At 39.1% G+C, this 21758-nt stretch overlaps 1 protein-coding gene across 5 annotated transcripts in view; it reads right to left on the bottom strand.

Annotated features, from left to right (window-relative positions):
* Positions 1 to 440: 440 nt before the first annotated feature.
* LOC123767905 (protein abrupt) overlaps positions 441 to 21758 on the bottom strand; it is a 119053-nt gene continuing 97735 nt past the window's right edge. Inside the window, exon 7 of one of the 5 annotated variants that reach the window (XM_045758008.2) lies at positions 441 to 1668. In XM_045758008.2, the coding sequence (XP_045613964.1) occupies positions 1462 to 1668 (207 nt within the window). In that variant the 3' untranslated portion in view covers positions 441 to 1461. Of the gene's footprint in view, positions 1669 to 5956; positions 10899 to 11883; positions 13098 to 14260; positions 20608 to 21758 lie in introns of those variants that run through there. The other 4 variants (XM_045758006.2, XM_045758000.2, XM_045758003.2 and 1 more) reach the window with 4 other exon arrangements.

Raw genomic sequence — 21758 nt, 5'->3', positions numbered from 1 at the left:
ACTCAATCTTCAGTTTGATGATGATGCAACCCCACTGACAACCTGGAGGGAGGGGTGGAGGTGCCAGGGAGCCACTGGGGCTCACTCAGAAATCAGTGTTTCATTACATTCAATGCTGGTTTTTTATACTGTAATGGTTTGACTATCATGTATGTAAAGTGCTCCACCATCTGCTTGAACTGTGGATTAAGGTTTCCATCATCAGGCATATTCAAGTAGGAGAGTGGAAGGATAACTAGACATAAAGTAAGTAAACAAGACAATAAATGAGAGAAACTGTATACAATACACTGGAAAGTATTGCCGAGGCAGAGAAAATTATATTTTCATACATACATACTGTACAGTATATTACAAATATTTACATTTAAATTCAATGCATACTTTCCTAAAGTAATTGTATATTTTGAAGTTCATTTCCAGGCAAAGAAAAAAGAGTAAATGCTTCAAATTTAATATATATTTATTTATGGAAGAACTCTTATAGTAAAAAGAATCATTATAGGCTGGACTATCATACATAACAGTTTTGAACTCAAGAAAATATGTACAAGTACTGATCTATATGACAATATTGATGTGATTGAGAGACCTCTGTTGCTGTGTGTTGGAGTGTGCTGCATTGTGTTCAATAACTAATCTTACAAATGTGATTCCTGTGTAAAGTGTTTGATGAAAGCTCTATCATTCAGCATATTACAGCAGAATAAATAATACAAATAAGCTTACTGTCATCAATCCCTCTGTAGATCCTCTAATAAATTGTCTTGTATTCTCTGATAATAGTGAATGCTCAATTTTTTTGTAAGTTAATGGTTCTCTTCCTTGCTTCAAAATAATTTATCATTCAATTTTTATGGTTATGCAGCTCAAGGCTCTTCTAGACTGACTCTTTCCTCTTACAAGTGCAAATTTGTTTATACATCAAGTGATCTACTGCATTCAAGTACAGTACACTTACAAAAACATTTATAATCTGATAATTCTAATACTGTACTGAACATTTTACACTTGTAAAATATATATTTTGTATAATAATGCTATTGCCATTTTTAAACTTGATTAAAACTATACAAAAATATTTCAACAAGAGATGATGGCTGCACACAAGTTTGGATCTTGAGAAACAGAGTAAACAAATGAAAATTATCAAATCTAATAATTATATTATCTTAAAATTATTAATGAAATCATAGTTTCAGCAAATAAATAACTAACTTGCCAGTATAGTGAAGGATGTTGATCCTATAAATTTTTTTATATTTGCACTGTATGATCTTTTTTAAGAACACCTGATTAAATGATTGTTTGAATTTCTATTCTGCAAGTCAGATTGTCTTGTTACAGTATTATTGAATTTTTTCCTTTTACATATATATATATATCTGTTTATATTTAGGTATAATTCAGTCTTTATTATTATTTCAATCTACTTTTTCCCTATTCTTCAGTTTTATTCTCCTAGTTGGAACTGACATGTTTTGCTAGGATATGGTGTTGGATGGCATCTTTTCTACTACTGCGGTGTGGACAGTGGGGACAAGCGAAGGGCTTCTCGCCTGTGTGTATCCGTATATGTCGTGTCAACTTGTAGGGTGACTCAAACTTGCGAGAACAGACTGGACAGCGGTGCAGCCTTCCGGGATTGTCAACACCTGCTACGTCCATCTGCAGGAATAAAAATCCTATTAGCTTATGTGCAGTGACTGATGAGGAGGGTATGGCATAGGCGAGTGTCCCAGTGCACATTTGGATTTAAACTGATCATCGAGCTGGGGGTTTGTGGAACTTTTAATATGATTTATTACATATTACATAGAAAAGAATCTGAAGAAGGTCAATTACATCTAAAGCTGAACAATTTTGGTCCATGTTAAAGTGGTTCTATAGGGTTAAAATATATGAACCATTACTGTAGACTCTCATGTAGTGTGAAAATTATGTGGCATGACCACATTCATTAAGACAAAGCAATTACACTGCACAAGGGTGTTTCTTATGATATGCAGTTACATGATTATCTCAAGCATTTTGCAGTCATCTTTGGGCTTACTATATTATGCTAAAGGAACATATTAATAGTTGAAGATCCTGTACTGTATTTCAATGACTTGCCTAGGTATGTGGATACTAGCAACTCAGTGTAGACACTAGAAACCCAACATTCTGTTTGTAACTCATTTTGTATGTACATATGAACTTTTACCTGAATAAATTTTTGTTTTATTATTATTATTATTATTATTATTATTACTAGTGATTAAACCAGAGTTGAGTGCATTATACTGTAATGATTCACTCATATGTAACCATTATTATGATTTCTTTTAGGGATATAAACAAGTAAAGCATAGAGTCTCGACAAATTGTTAAAGTTATGAAATATAACAATTGCACAACACATTAATGGAAAATTTCCACCAAAAGAATGGGTTCCCTATGCTTCATCACAACAAATGCTGAAGGCAACTTGGGCACTTGGATGGGAAATTGCCAAGCCTGCTATGCAGGACAGGGCATGAGCAAAATTGGTAACTGTTATAGCCATGAAAGAAGGCCCTCTGGAAAATATCTGATAAAACTTGATCATACTCTGTTCAGCCATCGTTATGGTGGGTGATAGCAAAGATGCCAACTCTCCAAATAAATTAAAAAGGTTGTTTGCCAGCCAGGTGGAAGCCAGGACCTCACAAAAGCTAGGACCTATAAACAAGGGGATTCATTTAAGAAGCATGGTCTCGGTTCACAGCAAGTATTGAATACCTCTGAGCTATGTGCATAGACAACAAAAGGCTGGGCAACAAAACTAGCCATGAAAAGAAACCCAGAAATACACCTATGAGAGAGCAGAGGTGATGTCCTTATTGTATCAGGATTAGGACGTTAGAGAATATGCCAGTACAGAGCAATAAACCCCCATGGCAGGAACAAAGCCCCCAAAATGGTCAAAGGCAACTATGGACCATCAACAAAGAGAGAACATACAGGGAATCAAGCAGGGAGAGTAGGCCCCTAGCCTCAGTCACAGCCCCAGAAGGGGCAGTCCCCAACATCTGGTGGAGGCAGCAGCCCATCCACAGGCCAAACGCAGCAAAAGTCATTGCCATCCCCAATGATATATTGACTAAATAGTATAATGCACAACCAGCAATGAAAAGCAATCATAGTACATAAGTGAAGCAGGGAGAGGGGCAATGCAACAACAACAGGTATGAGGTGCACAGAAAGTGAATACTTCAAAGAAACAGTGTGATAGTTAAATGAACAAATCCACAAGGGCCGTGACGAGGATTCAAACCTGCGTCCGGGAGCATCCCAGACACTGCCTTAATCGACTGAGCTACGACAGGGTAAAAGGGTTGAAACCGAAGTTCTACTGAACTTACTGGATCCCGTAGCCTCTCTGAGGCACAAACCAGGCTTTTACACAACCCCCCCGCACCAAAGCTATGTCAATAGGCCGTTCTCCCTCTTTGCCCAGTCGATTAAGGCAGTGTCTAGGATGCTCCCGGACGCAGGTTCGAATCCTCGTCACGGCCCTTGTGGATTTGTTCATTTGATGCATCACGTTGGTGTGATCTCTGTGTGTGAGTGTGGTGGTTGATGAACCAGCACATGTCCAATGGGGACAAGGAAGACGAAAGAGTTGGCTACAGCAGATCCACAGCCTGAAACAGCTGAGCAGCCCTAACCGACAAAGGTAAAATACCAAGCAAACCAAAATGGATCAATTACCAGCTAAGGCAAAAGTAGCAAAAGCAGCTGGCTGATATGTTATACATGCATCAAAGATACACATATGAAGCCTACATATTGTAAAACCCAATCCAGTGAAAGCAACCACACAAATAAGCATCTCAGTCCAAAATGAAGTCCAGCATCAACAAGGGACACATCCACCTACAGAACTATATGATGGGCAACAGGAAAGGCCATCAAGGTCAAAAGGCACTGAAGCACACCCTAAGGAACTGCAAAGTTGTGAAAAATCAGATGGGGAAACAATAACAGCCTGGCCTAAAACACAAACAAGACAATAGGTTTATTGTGTTTGTGGTTTAGAGAGTCTAACCCTTGACTGTCACAAACAGGCAGGTGGGCTAGGTGCAGGGAAAATGCCTTGAAGTAAACACTGAAATCTCAACTCGGTACACTTGGCGAGGGAGGGTATAAGTATAGTAGTCACGGATCATGGCAGACTTTGTTCACGACCCAAGTGTGCCCTCGGGTAAAGTGCAAGGCCAGCATGATGGATAGGTCTCTAATGAGCACAAGCATGAAGGTTGAATGTTTTTTATTTTGTGAAAAGACTGTTTCCTTACAGTCACACAGGGAAGAATAAGTCGCATGTACTGCCCAGAACCGAAGTGACTCGAGAGGCCACAGGTCAGTCTGTGGTGGAAGAACTCTTAAAATCATCAGTAGGTAAACAACAGGCATAATGTTAATGTGATTTCTTTCTACAAACAATAGGCATGTTTGAAGGGGAAGGTAACCCACAACTTCTCAGAGCAGGTATCAATGGTGGCACAGTTTAATGCTAGCCAACTCATTTTGTTTCATGGCTGAAACAAAATGGATTGTCAAGATACACCAATATGGGTGGTATAAACACAAGCATAAAGCATCAATGTAAACTAAGTAGTCGCCACCCCCCCCCCCCAGCAGAAACTGATGATCCAGAAGTCAACACCACTTGGCTACAAGTCAGAAGCAGAGCAGATGATTACAAAAGATGGGCTACACCAGGTGACCTGGACTGTCATCTGGTGGTAGTGGTGGCCTTGTCAATGAATGATTGCCTTGTTTACTTAGTGGTGTTTAATTTCCCTCAGTTGCTTGTTTTGTTGCACCTATGCTTTCTGGTGCATCATTCAAAATGTTGTGGGTGATGTAATTTCCATTGCTTGCCTCATTGAGTGAACAGTTTTTTGGCCGTGGTTCCTAGAAGGCAACAAAACGTCTCAAATATCCGGTGAGCTGAGCTTTGGCTTGGTGGTTCCAGGGTTAAGCGCAGGGAGAAAAAGTTGGGTCCCTCTCAGAAATGCTATATATTCAAAAGAATTTTTTTTTGTGTGTTTAGTACTAAAATATGTTATATCTGTTTTTTTTATCCTCACTTCATAATAGGCATTTCATATTACTGTATTCAAATACATTTTGTTTGCATCTTGTTGCTTTCAGTTTATCATATGCTTATCTAAATTTACTGTGCTTCCTAACATGACTTCTACAGGACACCCTCAGACTAGGCCATTTTGGCTAAACAACCTGAAACGCTTCAAGGACAAGTTTTCTATGTTAAATTGGAAATCTGGAAATAAAGAGACCAGTAACCAAGTCAAAAATACTACCCCATTGGATGTATGGCATACACACAGAAATCACAATAACTTGATATATCAAATGAACAAATCCACAAGGACCATGATGAGGATTCGAACCTACGTCCGGGATGATCCCAGAAGCACCTTAGTCGACTGTGCCACAACATGGAAAAGAATTGCAACCTGGAGTGCTAGTGCCCACAAAAGGCTCCCGCAGCTTCTCTGAAGCACAAACCAGGGTTTTACACAATTTCCCTATGCACCCAAACTCTGTCAATCAAATGTTCTACCTCATTGCCCTTACTTCAATACACCCCCATCACGGCCCTTGTGGATTTGTTCATGTACTGCATGTCACTATATTATTTACTAGTGCTGTAAACATGATGCTAGAACACAGATTTGTGAACTGTACATGTTAAGAGTACAGTACAGTATTGACCAGTATCCACTAGTATAACAAGGAGTCCTTCCTTCCCCACACTCTTCTAATTTTAATAACTTTTATTTGCAAACAAAGTTTATTGACTACCATATTAATGAGTGACCATCTTTCATATGGATCAAAATAATATTTAATACTGTACACAAAATTTAAATATGTTTAAGAATATTAAATAAAATCCATCATCATTATATTTTTATTTCTTATTAACATACATAATTCAGAAGGATGTCAAGTACTTTTCTGCTTTGACAACAACATGAAGCATTAAGTTAGTTAAAAACGGCCATTATTAAAGGCACTGTTTCAGTTACGAGTGTTACTCATTACATTGTTGCTGCTACTGTAGTAGTAACAGATGAATGTTCCAACTAACCTAATATGACAACCTACTTAGTCAATCAACACTTAGTGCAAAAATGTAATAGATTTGCAGAAAATGCAAGTACAGCCATATTATTTTACTTCACAAATCCATGAAGTTTTCAAGGCACCAAGATTATACTGAAAATATAATTTAAGATAAACTAATTTCCATACATGAAGAAAAAAACTTTCAACACCTTGTAAAAGTAAGCCATCTCTCACATGCTTCTTTGCATAAAATAATTTATTCCACAACATGTATAATATTATAGATGTCAAGAAATATGTCACTTGACTCGTTTCATTTGGAACACTGCATCTCCAGCCAGGGAAAGCATGATTCTTTAAATTGCCTAGTGAATTATTTCACACATTGTACTGGTGTGGGTGGTGGGTGTTTATTTATCTCTCGTTATTGTGTTGCTGGCAGACCATAATATTGCTGGAATACCACACTATGCTGCTGGGACAAACTGGGTTGTAGTGGATATGTGGGCCTGCGGGCCATTCCAAACAACAGCCTGTTGGACTAAGTTATCACAAGCCAAGCCTGGGGCCCCAGGCTGGACTCAGGCAGCAAAACTCTCGAAACTCTCTCTGGGTATGCTCCAGGTATTACAGTATATTACTGGAACACCACAGTGTGTTGTTTTGACACCACAGTGTGTTGTTGGGCCACCACAGTGTGTTGTTGGGCCACCACAGTGTGTTGTTGGGACACCACAGTGTGTTGTTGGGCCACCACAGTGTGTTGTTGGGACACCACAGTGTGCTGTTGGGACATCACAGTGTTGTTGGGACACCACAGTGCATTGTTGGGACACCACAGTGTGTTGTTGGGACACCACAGTGTGTTGTTGGGCCACCACAGTGTGTTGTTGGGACACCACAGTGTGCTGTTGGGACATCACAGTGTTGTTGGGACACCACAGTGCATTGTTGGGACACCACAGTGTGTTGTTGGGACACCACAGTGCATTGTTGGGACACCCCAGTGTGTTGTTGGGACACCACAGTGTGTTGTTGGGACACCACAGTGTGCTGTTGGGACACCACAGTGTGTTGTTGGGACACCACAGTGTGCTGTTGGGACACCACAGTGTGTTGTTGGGACACCACAGTGTGTTGGTGGGACACCACAGTGTGCTGTTGGGACACCACAGTGTGCTGGTGGGACACCACAGTGTGCTGTTGGGACACCACAGTGTGTTGTTTTGACACCACAGTGTGTTGATGGGACACCACAGTGTGTTGTTGGGCCACCACAGTGTGTTGTTGGGACACCACAGTGTGCTGTTGGGACACCACAGTGTGCTGTTAGGACACCACAGTGTGCTGTTGGGACACCACAGTGTGCTGTTGGGACACCACAGTGCATTGTTGGGACACCACAGTGTGCTGTTGGTTACATAACAGTGTGCTGTTGGTTACATCACAGTGTGCTGTTGGTTACATCACAGTGTGCTGTCAGAACACCATAATGTGTTGCCAGGACATCACAGTGTGTTGCTGGGACACCAGAGTGCCAGAACATCACACTGCTGCCACCACAGTTTTATCATATCACTGAATTGTTGCCAAGACACCAAACCACAGTACTCCCATAACACAAGCATATTGCAAGGATGCCACAGTACTATGGCAACATGTGTGTTGTCAGGGGCTCTATAATTCCATGACAACATGTGTTAAGGGGAATATAGTATAATACGATGGCAATATGCGTTGTCAAGAGCACTCTAATACCATGGCAATGTTGTCAAGATCATAATAATACCCTGGCAACTTGTCAAGATCACAATAATACCATGGCAATGTTGTTAAGATCACTATAATACCATGGCAATGTTGTCAAGATCACTATAATACCATGGCAACATGTGTTGTCAAGGGCTCTATAATTCTATGGCATCATGTGTTATCAAGATCTCTATAATACCATGGCAATATGTGTTGCTAAGAGGACTATAATACCACGGCAATTTGCATTGTCAAGGGGACAAAAATACTATGTAAATTGTCAAGGGGACTAAAATACTATGGCAACATGTGTTGTCAAGGGACTATAATACCACGGCGATGTGTGTTATTAAGGACACTATAATACCATGGCAATGTGTATGTTGTCAAGGGCACTATAATACCACGGCGATGTGTGTTGTCAAGGGCACTATAATACCACAGCGATGTGTGTTGTCAAGAGCACTATAATACCACGGCGATGTGTGTTGTCAAGGGCACTATAATACCATGGTGATGTGTGTTGTCAAGGGCACTATAATACCATGGTGATGTGTGTTGTCAAGGGCACTATAATACCATGGTGATGTGTGTTGTCAAGGGCACTATAATACCATGGTGATGTGTGTTGTCAAGGGCACTATAATACCATGGTGATGTGTGATGTCAAGGGCACTATAATACCATGGTGATGTGTGTTGTCAAGGGCACTATAATACCATGGTGATGTGTGTTGTCAAGGGCACTATAATACCATGGTGATGTGTGTTGTCAAGGGCACTATAATACCATGGTGATGTGTGTTGTCAAGGGCACTATAATACCATGGTGATGTGTGTTGTCAAGGGCACTATAATACCACGGCGATGTGTGTTGTCAAGGGCACTATAATACCACAGCGATGTGTGTTGTCAAGAGCACTATAATACCACGGCGATGTGTGTTGTCAAGGGCACTATAATACCATGGTGATGTGTGTTGTCAAGGGCACTATAATACCATGGTGATGTGTGTTGTCAAGGGCACTATAATACCATGGTGATTTGTGTTGTCAAGGGCACTATAATACCAAGGTAATGTGTGTTGTCAAGGGCACTATAATACCACAGCAATGTGTGTTGTCAAGGGCACTATAATACCATGGCAATGTGTGTGTTGTCAGGGTACTATAATACTAAGGAGATTTGAGTTGTCAAGGGCACTATAAAACTATGGCAATGTGTGTGTTGTTGAGGGGACTATAATACCATGGCAATGTGTGTTGTCAAAGGCACTATAATATGGCATCTTATGTGGCTGAGGGCACTACAAATAACATGACAACACATGTGTTCTGGGCACTATAGTACCATGGCAACTTGTGTGTGTGTGTTAAGGGCACTATAACACCTACAGGTGGGTACAGTGCTCCCGGGACACCACACACTACACTTTACAGGACACTTCAGGACCATCATAACACTAATATATGGTCCCCATAGTTGCATTATAATTGTTAGTCCAAGACAATATTACTTGTCTGTGATTTTTCAAGATGTTTCTGTTACAACAACAACAAATGATCTTTGGTGGGTTAATTTACCACCAGTATTTTAGCACTATCATTGGTGGCCTAGTGTTGTTGTGTAATGGTTACTATCACTATCATTGGTGGCCTTGTGTTGTGTAATAGTTACTATCACTATCAATGGTGGCTTTGTGTTGCAATTACCAAAGTGATATCAAGGTGTAGTTACAGGATGAGAGCTACGCTCATGGTGTCCCAGTACTCTGTCGTATAACGCTTTGAAGCTACTGACGGTTTTGGCCTCCGCCACCTTCTCACTTAACTTGTTAGAACCATCTACCAGCCTGTTTGCTAAAGTGTTTGGTAACTATCACCATCAGTGATGGTCTTGTGTAATGATTACTAATGGTGTCTTATTTTTTTTAACATCATTGTAATTATTATCTGTTTAGAGAGCTGCTAATACAACAAGACATGAAGCCTAACTCCCACTCCCTGTTGCATTACACTAACTGCAATATTCAAATTACCATTTTTACATTATATGCTCTCTTTAGTTTTCCTTTGCTGAGATCTTATAATGTTATCAATTTCCATTAATTCATTTTCTGTAACTGCATCCAGATATTGTTTTCATTTCATTATATTTAGGCTAAATGTTCATATTACTTTTTCATAATGTATTCCATTAAAATATCACCAGCTTTGAAATGTAGTAATGTTCACTTCCAATTTCAGAATCATTGTCCTGAACACTGCAACCTCGCCTATTTATACTAGGATTTGTGGGCATTAAAGATTCTTATTACAGTACTATGTATTATTCAACCCATCCTCTCACAAATGAAAGAATGTACAAAATATGGACTGTTGTATTCAACAAAAGCTTATGATTCATATTATTGGAATATTAAAGGACATAACAAAAAGTGAAACAGTATCCATAAATATAACCTAACCAGTTCTAGGCCTATATATGCAAGTTTTGGCCTAATTTAGTAGATATACTATACTAGGCCTAGGAAAAGTTAGGTTTGGTTATTCCCTTCTTCTCGGGCATTTTACAAGATTAACATTACGAAATGTGAACCTTTTTTTGGGGGGGGTTGGGGGGGAGGGGGGTTGCAAGAGTCCATATTTTGTATTACAGGTACTGTATTATAATTTTTTGGATGACAGGTTGTATTATTTGTATCACTATGTCTCATATGTGTGAATTTCAGTTTTGCATAATTTAACTTGATATTGTGTGTGTGCTCTGCTGCTAACTACTATTGCTCTATTATTGTGAGGGCAACTCCTTCATGCTGGCTGCATGTTCAACTGCATGTTTTCTCCGGAGATGAGCCACAAGATGCTCATTTCTGGTAGCAGTATAGGGACAACGTGGACAACGGTAAGGTCTTTCCCCAGTGTGGATGCGTATATGACGTCTCAGGTCGGATTGGTCTCTGAAGGAGGACTTGCCGCAGAACGGACAAGGATGGCCCAGACCCACGAACCCTGCCGAATCCTAAAAAGAGTGAAACACTTTCAATTAGGGTCTTGAACTTACTAAAAAAATATTTACATGCCACAAGACTAACGAGACCATTTAATAGTGAATGTTGATCCAATATAATATAGCACACATTTTTAATGGTTCATTAGCATTGATAAAAATGAGTCCTCCATACCTTCAAAAACAACAGGTCTGTTCTGCCAGGTTAAACAAAATCAGAATAAGAGAAGGGAATTTCACTAACTTAACATTACAGTATTTAACTTCTTCAATACAGTACATCACTAATATAAGAATGTTATACTGTACGTACTGTATATCTGTGTGTGTTTGTTAGACCACAGACTGAGTACCAAAAAGTTATATAATTAAATAAAAAACACTGTTCTGGATATTATGCATATGGGCACGAATCAAAATAGTGTTAAAAGAGTTTAAATATTACAAGAATTGCTAATAAGACATTAATTCTCATCGTTGTTGAAATTATTTGTAAACCTTTCTGCAATGACGTAAAGAAGATAACAATATATTATCTGCAGTATTCCAAATGCACACTTCAAACATTGATTAAATACTGAATCAGACACTTTATCACTATAGAACAATCCTGTATCGATCATGTTACGTGGGAGCCGGTCGGCCGAGCGGACAGCACGCTGGGCTTGTGATCCTGTGGTCCCGGGGTTGATCCCGGGTGCCGGCGAGAAACAATGGGCAGAGTTTTTTTCACCCTATGCCCCTGTTACCTAGCAGTAAAATAGGTACCTTGGTGTTAGTCAGCTGTCCCGGGCTGCTTCCTGGGGGTGGAGGCCTGGTCAAGGACCGGGCTGCGGGGACACTAAAAAAGCCCCGAAATCATCTCAAGATAACCTCAAGAAATACCCATATAAACTATCCTGTATCAGACACGTTTACTACACAGTTTATATGGGCTTCACAACAACAGACTGCATCTTACAATAAACATTTGAAGGTAAATATAAAATGCTTTGAATAAACAAAATTAATTTTATTTGACATTTAAAATATGCAACAATTTCTAGTTAATATGGTTACAATCCAACTATTCAAAGAAAATAAGTGAATCCTTACAAAGAATAGAATTTTACCAATGGTATTATGTACCACCTGATTTAAACGTAATACTGTATTATGACTAGGACAAGAAGCCTTTGTCATGTTAGAGATCTGAATGTTAAGTACTGTATGAGTAAAAATGTTTAAATGTGAGTTACAGTTATCTAGTGATGTAGAAAACTTCAATCTCTCATCAAGCTCACAGAGCACAAGATTCCCACTATGATCACTTAAACAATTTAATTTTACCCCACAAAATAAATAAATGACACATGCTAATGTTCTTTTTTTTTTCCCTAACACACATATAATTTGTACCGTAAGCACACACTGCCAATCAATTCACCTCCTTGGGTGCACAAGGGTGGTAAATGGATCAAGCAATCGATGCATGAACATCTCCATCTTTCCCAAAATAAAAACCTCTCGCTTTTAAATGTGCTGTCCACCACACCATACAAGCTTTAAGAAATTCTATGGATAAATACAAGTTGCTTGTTTTGGAAAGACAAATTCTAAAACACATTAAAACTACCCCAGGTCATATAAAAACTTGTACATTAATCAATACTTAGTGTACTGTGTTCTTCATAAACACTAGCCACCTTAAGTAACTTTAAACTTTGTACACATTTACTGTAAATTAAGGTAAACTTTCAAAGATTGATTAATCCTTTAACAACACTTAACAACTCTCAATATAGTAAAAATGGTAATTGTAATATTTTCCGAGTAGAATATTCCATCTGAGAATTCCTATGGAACAGTTGCTTCATAGACGTCCTATTTTCAAGACTGTTGTACAGACGTTGTCCATTTATCAGATAATGTATCACTATTACTATGCCACTTGTTTATGTGAGTCTTCAAATGAGATTTCCTTGTGGAAGCATAAGCACAATGTGGACAAGCAAACGGTCTCTCTCCAGTATGTTTACGTACATGCCGCTCATAATCACTGTGGTAGCGAAGCACTTTCCCACAACATGGGCAAGTCAAACCTCCTGAAGATGCTACTGTACCACTAGTTGAGCCACGTGGACCATCAACTTTGCCATGACCACTGCCACCGGCTGACCCTTCATATCTTCGTGCACCTCCACACGCTGCATCGCCACGCTCACCACAATCCTATAATACACCAATGTATCTCTCACTGGTTTGCTGGTGAATGCACAGTACAGTAACTTGTTTTTTAACTAGCAATAACTCAATAGTTTTCTAATGGGTCACCTACACTTATAGCAAGATACTGATTGATCACATCAGTACAATCAAAAGAGCTATGCAGAAAATGAGTCACAATAATGTGGATGAAGATATGATGATCAAACCATACATCAGATGATGAAGAAACAATGTTTTGGTCTGCCCTGGATCATTATCAAGTCGTGAGTGGACCATTATCAACACACAAATTGATAATGGTCCAGGATGGCCAAAACATCATTGTTTCTTCATCTTGTGATGTGTGGTGTGGTCATCAAGAGAGCTATTCTGTCAACTGCCAAACATACAAAATTGTTTGAAATACAGTAATCTTTAAAAACTTTCCATTTTCTCCTTATCAAAAAAGAACAAATACCAATATTGAAGGTTCCTAAAGCATATGCCTAAGAAGGCTACAACAATCACTACTGGGAATAAATAATATACAGTAGATAAAATTACTTTGAAGTTCAGAACAGCTTGGCATGTATGCTGTACACTATAATTTACTGAAAAATCAATATCATACACAGTACTAAATTTGAACATTGACCATAATACTACTTTAAATCATAATATTTAAATGAAGGGGCAACATTTTATTTACATTACAGGTATATTAGGGTTCAATCTTTTAATCTAGTTCAAAATGTATATTACGGTAGTTAATTAAAATTGTTAAGCCTAGTTATAGGAATAAATATAAGAATACAAGACACCTCTTAATAGTAAAGAAAACTATAAACTGTACTGTAAATTATATAAACACACGAACACACAATTAGCACACATAAGGACCAATTTAAACTATATCAACATAAAAAGGGATGCATAATAAATTAAGTATTTACAAGGTGATGCTTGTTAACACATACCTTAACACCTTAACACACTGGCAGCCCAGCCTTTCCTTACATTGCTGACCAGAAATGTTCAGGTCTACCCACGTTGCTTATGGGCCGCTCACCAATATTTAAAAGGTTTACAATAACTTTGCAGTTTCTCAGTTATTTGTTGCGTTATAAATATAAATTGTCAAAATATTCACAAATGAATTCTCAATAGAGGAGATGCAAAAGCAAAGGTGCATTTATAATAGTTTATGTATGATAGCGATGAATATACAAATATATGAATAGCAATTGGTTGATGCATTTTAATTCCAGCAATAAGATGAAATATTGCTGGAAGAAAAGTAGAAATCTTGAAGAAAAAACTGGACTGTTTTCTGCAAGAAGTACCAGACCAACTGGACTGCAGTTGATATGTGCTCCTATGAACCGCTCCAAGCAACAGCCTGTTGAACCAAGCTCTCACAAGTCAAGCCTGGCCCTGGGCCGGGCTTGGGGAGTAGAACAATTCCCAGAACCTCATCTGGGAGTTGTCTTTTTATGAAAAGGCATAAAAACATCTCAACAGGGAAGGATCTGCAGCAGTAAAACCCCAAGAAACTGGCAGCAGATCCTTGGAGGAAAGCAGTGGCTCAATTACCTCTACTGTTGAAGTGGAAGGGGAGGTCCTCAGAGATGGACCAAACACATCCAAAGTATCATCACCCCAAGACTCTGAAATGGAATGTCTAATTACCCAAAGCTACCCAAAGCCACTCAAAGCCACCCAAAGCTTCCTGGCAGTTAATATGATATATTTACTCATTATAATGAGTATAATATATCATATTAATTAACTGACCATAATAATAAATATATATGATATATTTACTCATTGTAATATTGGTGCTAAATGTAGAACATGGAAAAACATATTTTTCCTCTGAAAAAAGTATCATTTCATAACGAAATTAGACGAAAATAAGCTGCTGGTGATGCCAAAGCAAGTCAACGGTCCAAGTGACAATGTTGTGGAGCGACTTATCCAAGATATATTGTTGCTTACAGGTTATATTAACTTAGGTTTGTATAGGTTAGGTTATGTTTTGTTAGGTTAGGTAGGTACAGGAGGCTGATATGCCAGCAAATACTCTTTAGGCAACAATGTGTCTTGGATAAGTTGCTCCACAACATTGTCGCTTTTACCATCGACTTGCTTTGGCGTCACCAGCAGCTTATTTTCGTCTACTGTAATTTTGTTATGAAATGATACTTTTTCAGAGTAAAAATATGTTTTTCCATGTTCTACATTCAGCACCAATATTATAATGAATAAATATATCATATTTATTCGTTACTAACATAATGCCAGGAAGCTTTTGGTGGCTTTGGGAAATTAGACAGACCCCTCTGTAACTCTCAAGATGTTTTGGAACTGGGAGCAAAGGGGGTTGCCCCTAGGTCCACTGAACAACCAGCCAAATCTGGGGAATGAGACGGAGGAGCAAACTTGAAGCAAGTAGAAAATAACAACTGTTCCAAGTCCACATTTTGAAAAGATAAAGAGACTAACCTTGGAGCAACCACATCAATTTGAACCCGATACCTATGTATATGGACAAATTCGGCCCATAAACCAGCAGTTGCCTGATAAGCTGAGTCCCTAGAAGGAGGCTAAGCTAAAACAGTGATTCCAACAACCACAAACATTGCATGCGAGCGGAATGTATCCCCCACCCAACAGGCATAACAGAGGCAGTATGAGTGGTCATTGGAATAATTGAAAACTGCAGAACATCCTTCAAACTCACACCCCGTGAGAGCAGAATCAGAAGTAGGTCCATAATAAACCCTTCAGAAACTGCTAAGGGCTCACCGAGTTCCAAAGGCTAGACCAAGCAGGAACACTGGACACAGGTGCCGTCTGGTGAATAAAATAAACACCACATAAACAACTTGTGTGACCTTTAAATGAGAATCAGACTGTCCCCCTATCCACAAGGATTCCCAGAGGAATCAAAGACCTGTGTATGACCAAAGACGAGAAACCTTCTAATAGGAAGCTGGTCTCTCAGAGACAACCACCCAAACCCTCCAGCAAACAAAACTCTGACTTGGCAAGGGCAATGCCAACGAACACCTAGAGACGATAACTCTAGGTACATGCAGTTCAAGGCAAATAGTTACATCTGAAAACATACAAGAAATGAAGCATAAATATACAAGCAACTTGAAACAAATATACAACACAACAAATACAGATGCAAATGGCCCCCACAGGGCAAAAACAGAATCCAGAATCGGCAGCACTTATCTGAAAAATCAGGACTTCAAAGAAAGTTATGATGCATGGTGGTGGTGTATAAGTGGTACTACAGTACTGTGAGAGCTGTTTTGCCACAAGCGGTTCAAGAATCTCAGGGGTTCACTGTCCTGTTTTCTATGCTTTGTTTTTCTAGCTGTTGTCTACTTTAATTCGTCCATCTTTCCAATCGCCTTTTCTTGGTTAGGGTAATCTACAATTCCGTGCTCTTTGCACCTCTTTAGAGGGGAGCCAGGTTTTGGTCTCACATGGATTGAAATGGGTGGAGCTTGCCAGGCAGCAAACACCAAGGTGCTACCATTAGGAGCCCTCGCAGAAAAAGAAATTTAGAATAATTTTATTTGTTAATTTTATATTTACAACCTACCTATCTTGTGGTTACCTTGTGGAGGTTCCAGGGATTAATGGCCCCATGGCCCAGTTTCTGACCACACCTTCTTAACCTAACTTGGCCAGGATCATTGAGGAGTCTGGAGTGCGGTGCATTTATAGCTTATCGATATTTGAGCTCTTTAAAAATTTGGCTGTTGTGATCACAGATATCGGGATTCTGACTAGCATCCCTTTATGACTGTATGTAGTGTGTAATTTTCCGTGAAAAGACAGGTGTAATTTTGTTAACGTTAACTTGTAATGTTGCAATTTGACCTGTTGATAAGGTCAAGTAGTAGTTGATTAGGATGATCATTATATACAATTAACTGATGATGAAATACTGTACCACCAGTTTGGAGTTGATTCAATCAAGCAAAAAGAGTAAAGTAGTTCATGTTATCTTTCTTATGTGCTATTCTGACAATTTAAAGTTTTCTCACAAATTTTACTATGCATCTTCATTCATACTTAAGGTTCAAGTCTAAATACTGTACTGTATAGTAAACCCAGATCTTTATATGTTAAGTCCTCTTGATGTGTCATTCTGAGTTACAAATTCCAGGCCTGCAGATTGATTTTTCTGGAAGATACAGCTGCAGTTTGAAGAATTTGGACCATTCATTACAATTACAGTATAAGTACTGTACTGAGTAGATTGTCCATGGAATTAGTAGTAGTAGATGGCATCCATCAGTCTCAGGAGACTATGGAGTTGCGCTCTGGTTGTCAGTCTGAGTGACCTCTCCAGGACGCAAAGCCAGGGTAGGTTGATACGGGGGAGAAGCTGTCACCCATGCAGCAGGTCTTCTCCCCCTTTCCACGGTGCCGAAAGTCTCCAATGGAAAGGCAAACGCCAATACGATTAGTTCCAACACCGTCGCAGGAACTGTCAGAATGAGGTTGAAGGCAACAACGAACTGCTCTAGGGGCTCCAGCTCCGGAGTTTACCTCAAAGTTGGTAAAAGAAGGCAAAGGGACTCCAAACCTGGAGACCGACGTGGTCAGGGCTGGAGAAGAACCCCCCAGCCAGGGCAAGAATGACCCCGGCCTCCTGAAGCAGAGCTTAGGTTGCATGAGCCCCATGAGGTGGACAACCGAGCCCCGCACCTACGGGTTCCAGACAGCGATCATCTCGGTCCCCTTTCACCCGAGGCCGGCTTCCTTCAAAACCCAGCAGAAGGAAGAGTAATACCTGGTTGATACCTGGTTGATGGGGTTCTGGGAGTTCTTCTACTCCCCAAGCCCGGCCTGAGGCCAGGCTTGACTTGTGAGAGTTTGGTCCACTAGGCTGTTGCTTGGAGCGGCCCGCAGGCCCACATACCCACCACAGCCCGGTTGGTCCGGCACTTCTTGGAGGAATAAATCTAGTTTCCTCTTGAAGATGTCCACGGTTGTTCCGGCAATATTTCTTATGCTTGCTGGGAGGACGTTGAACAACCGCGGACCTCTGATGTTTATACAGTGTTCTCTGATTGTGCCTATGGCACCTCTGCTCTTCACTGGTTCTATTCTGCATTTTCTTCCATATCGTTCACTCCAGTACGTTGTTATTTTACTGTGTAGATTTGGTACTTGGCCCTCCAGTATCTTCCAGGTGTATATTATTTGATATCTCTCTTGTCTTCTTTCTAGTGAGTACATTTGGAGAGCTTTGAGACGATCCCAATAATTTAGGTGCTTTATTGCGTCTATGCGTGCCGTATATGTTCTCTGTATTCCCTCTATTTCAGCAATCTCTCCTGCTCTGAAGGGGGAAGTGAGTACTGAGCAGTACTCAAGACGGGACAACACAAGTGACTTGAAGAGTACAACCATTGTGATGGGATCCCTGGATTTGAAAGTTCTCGTAATCCATCCTATCATTTTTCTGGCTGTCGCAATATTTGCTTGGTTATGCTCCTTAAATGTTAGGTCGTCAGACATTATTACTGTATTCCCAAATCCTTTACATGCTGTTTTCCTACTATGGGTACATTTGATTGTGTTTTGTACTCTGTATTATGTTTAAGGTCCTCATTTTTACCGTACCTGAGTACCTGGAATTTATCACTGTTAAACATCATGTTATTTTCTGATGCCCAGTCGAAAACTTTATTAATATCAGCTTGAAGTTTTTCAATGTCTTCAGCCGAGGTAATTTTCACACTGATTTTTGTGTCATCTGCAAAGGATGATACGAAGCTGTGACTTGTATTTTTGTCTATATCTGATATGAGAATAAGGAAAAGCAGCGGTGCAAGGACTGTACCCTGAGGTACAGAGCTTTTAACTGCACTTGGACTAGATTTTATATGGTTGACCGTTACTCGCTGAGTCCTGTTTGACAGAAAACTGAGTATCCAGCGTCCTACTTTACCAGTTATTCCCATTGACTTCATTTTGTGTGCTATCACGCCATGGTCACATTTATCGAAAGCCTTTGTGAAGTCCGTGTATATCACATCAGCATTCTGTTTTTCTTCTAATGCCTCAGTGACTTTGCCGTAGTGCTCAAGTAGCTGTGAGAGGCACGATCTTCCCGCTCGAAATCCATGTTGGCCTGGGTTGTGAAGGTCATTGGTCTCCATGAAATTGGTGACCTGACTCCTAATCACTCTCTCAAATACTTTTATGATGTGCGATGATAATAATTATTAATTATAACAATTATTATTATAATAATTATTATAATAATATAATTAGTTAATAATTATTACCATGGAATAAGTACTATAATTATAATACTGAATGAAAATGAATTAACAGAAGCTCATATCTTAACAATATTTACAAAATGTCAAATCTATGAATTTTTTATTACATATTCAGTTTTTGTCAAGATAACTTGGATAATATTTATTAAATAAAACAGTATGCTCTTTATCTCTCTGAAGATAAGCTAGGGAAAGTGATGACTCTTGCCACAGATCAGATAAATTCTCATGCTTTTTATATATCCAAGTAACTTTGCCTGCACATTAATTCACTGTTGCATGTTATTCATGTACCAAGCTTGTTATTTCAGTGTTATAGGCTTATTTCCTTTACGATCCTTATGAAACTATAGTAAATGGCTACAGTCATTCTGAATGCTGTCAAGATCACCTCAGTATTTCATGTTACAATTTCAGGCTGAAGATGTGCAATCAAGACAGTATCAGAATTACAAATTTGAATTTGTATATTAAATGAATACTTAGTATTTTCAATATTCCATGGTTCACTTACTAACTGTACTGGATTCTAATTTGAGCATCTTCATTTCTCTCTTTTAATAGAAAATAAGTCAAATAAATGCTGTTCCATTCTGGCTGGACCAGTAGCCAAACAGATGAAAGATTTTAGAATGTCAAGTTTTATGTTCCATATAAACCATATAAACAGGAAGCAACTATAATAGGAATACAAAATATCATTATTAAATCCATATAATTATTTTAAGTTTATAAATTACTATGTATGAGCACAACTACTGCATTCTTAAAATAAATATTAATATTACTTAGCAAAAGAACTTTCTAACAAATATACTATATTTTGAGATAAAAATATCAGCATTTTTTATGAAAATGCAAGTAGTAAATATTTCTTGAAAGACAAGTGCTTCCACATTTCAAGACTCCTGCAGAGGTATTGTCCAAGTATCTAGAGAAGTAATTAAATTGCTGTGCAATTTTTGCATGTGAGTCTTTAAATGAGACTTCCTGGTGGTTGCATAGGCACAGTGGGGGCAGGCAAAAGGTCTTTCTCCAGTGTGCTTCCGAAGGTGCCGTTGATATTCACTGTGGTAGGGTAGCACCTTTCCACAATATGGGCAGCTCAAACCTCCGGTAGAACCTTCCACGTTGCGAACAGCACTGACACCGACAGGGCCACAGTATCTTCGTGCACCTCCGGACGCTCCACTGCCACCCTCATCGCGACCCTATAACACACCAACGTATCTCACTATTTTTCTCTCTACATCTAAAGAAATTTCAAAATTTTATCATCACATTTCATTGAAATATAAATAATTTACATCCAGTACTATTTTATCTTACAAGACTTCAAACCTTCCAACCCACTAACATTTCCAAATAAAAATATGGTTGCTAAAATAATTTAAGCAGTATGCTCTATTTCTTGCTATAAAAAACTCTTTAGCAGTAAGATAATATAACGGAAGGAATGTGAAAATTAACTTCTAAACATAATTTTAATTTTAAAAGTAAAATTATTAAAAAATTCTTGCTGGTTATTATAATGAAAGTGTGGTATAATGATGATGGTGATGGTTGTAGTTGTTGTTGTGGTGGTGGTGTAATTACACATAATTACCTCAGTAAATAATCCACCTGAGAGTTAGGTCCTACCCCCCCCCCCCTCTAGTTACAGCTGGCCACTGCCAGGTGGCAGCACCAGCTTTCCATGTCAACAAAGATCAATCCTTCACCTAATGTCAAACAAGTCTGACCTGCTCTTTGAATTGCCAGCTCTTCAGGTCCCAGATTTTTTAAAGCATTGGTCATCCTAAATTTAGATTCAGTTCTTCAGATATTTACTTGTGTATCATTTTATTATTTAGTGTTTGCTTCACGTAATTACCTAAGTGTAGTTACAGCAGGAGAGCTATGCTCATGGTGTCCCGTCTTCCCAGCACTCTTTGTCACATAATGCTTTGAAACTATTGACGGTCTTGGCCTCCACCACCTTCTCCCCTAACTTGTTCCAACCATCTACCACTCTGTTTGCGAAAGTGAATTTTCTTATATTTCTTCGGCATCTGTGTTTAGTTTAAATCTATGACCTCTTGTTCTTGAAGTTCCAGGCCTCAGGAAATCTTCCCTATCAATTTTATTCATTCCTGTTATTATTTTGTACGTAGTGATCACCCCTTTTCCTTCTGTCTTCTAGTTTTGGAATATTTAACGCCTCTAACCTCTCTTCATAGCTCTTGTCCTTCAGTTCTAGGAGCCACTTAGTGGCATGTTGTTGCACCTTTTCCAGTTTGTTGATGTGCTTCTTAAGATATGGGCACCATACAACCGCTGCATATTCCAGCTTTGGTCTAACAAAAGTCGTGAACAATTTCTT

This window comes from Procambarus clarkii, chromosome 58, assembly GCF_040958095.1.
Source record: "Procambarus clarkii isolate CNS0578487 chromosome 58, FALCON_Pclarkii_2.0, whole genome shotgun sequence".
Lineage (NCBI taxonomy): Eukaryota > Metazoa > Arthropoda > Malacostraca > Decapoda > Cambaridae > Procambarus > Procambarus clarkii.
Note: the sequence above shows the minus strand (reverse complement) of the source record. Positions and strands in the feature narration are given on the sequence as shown.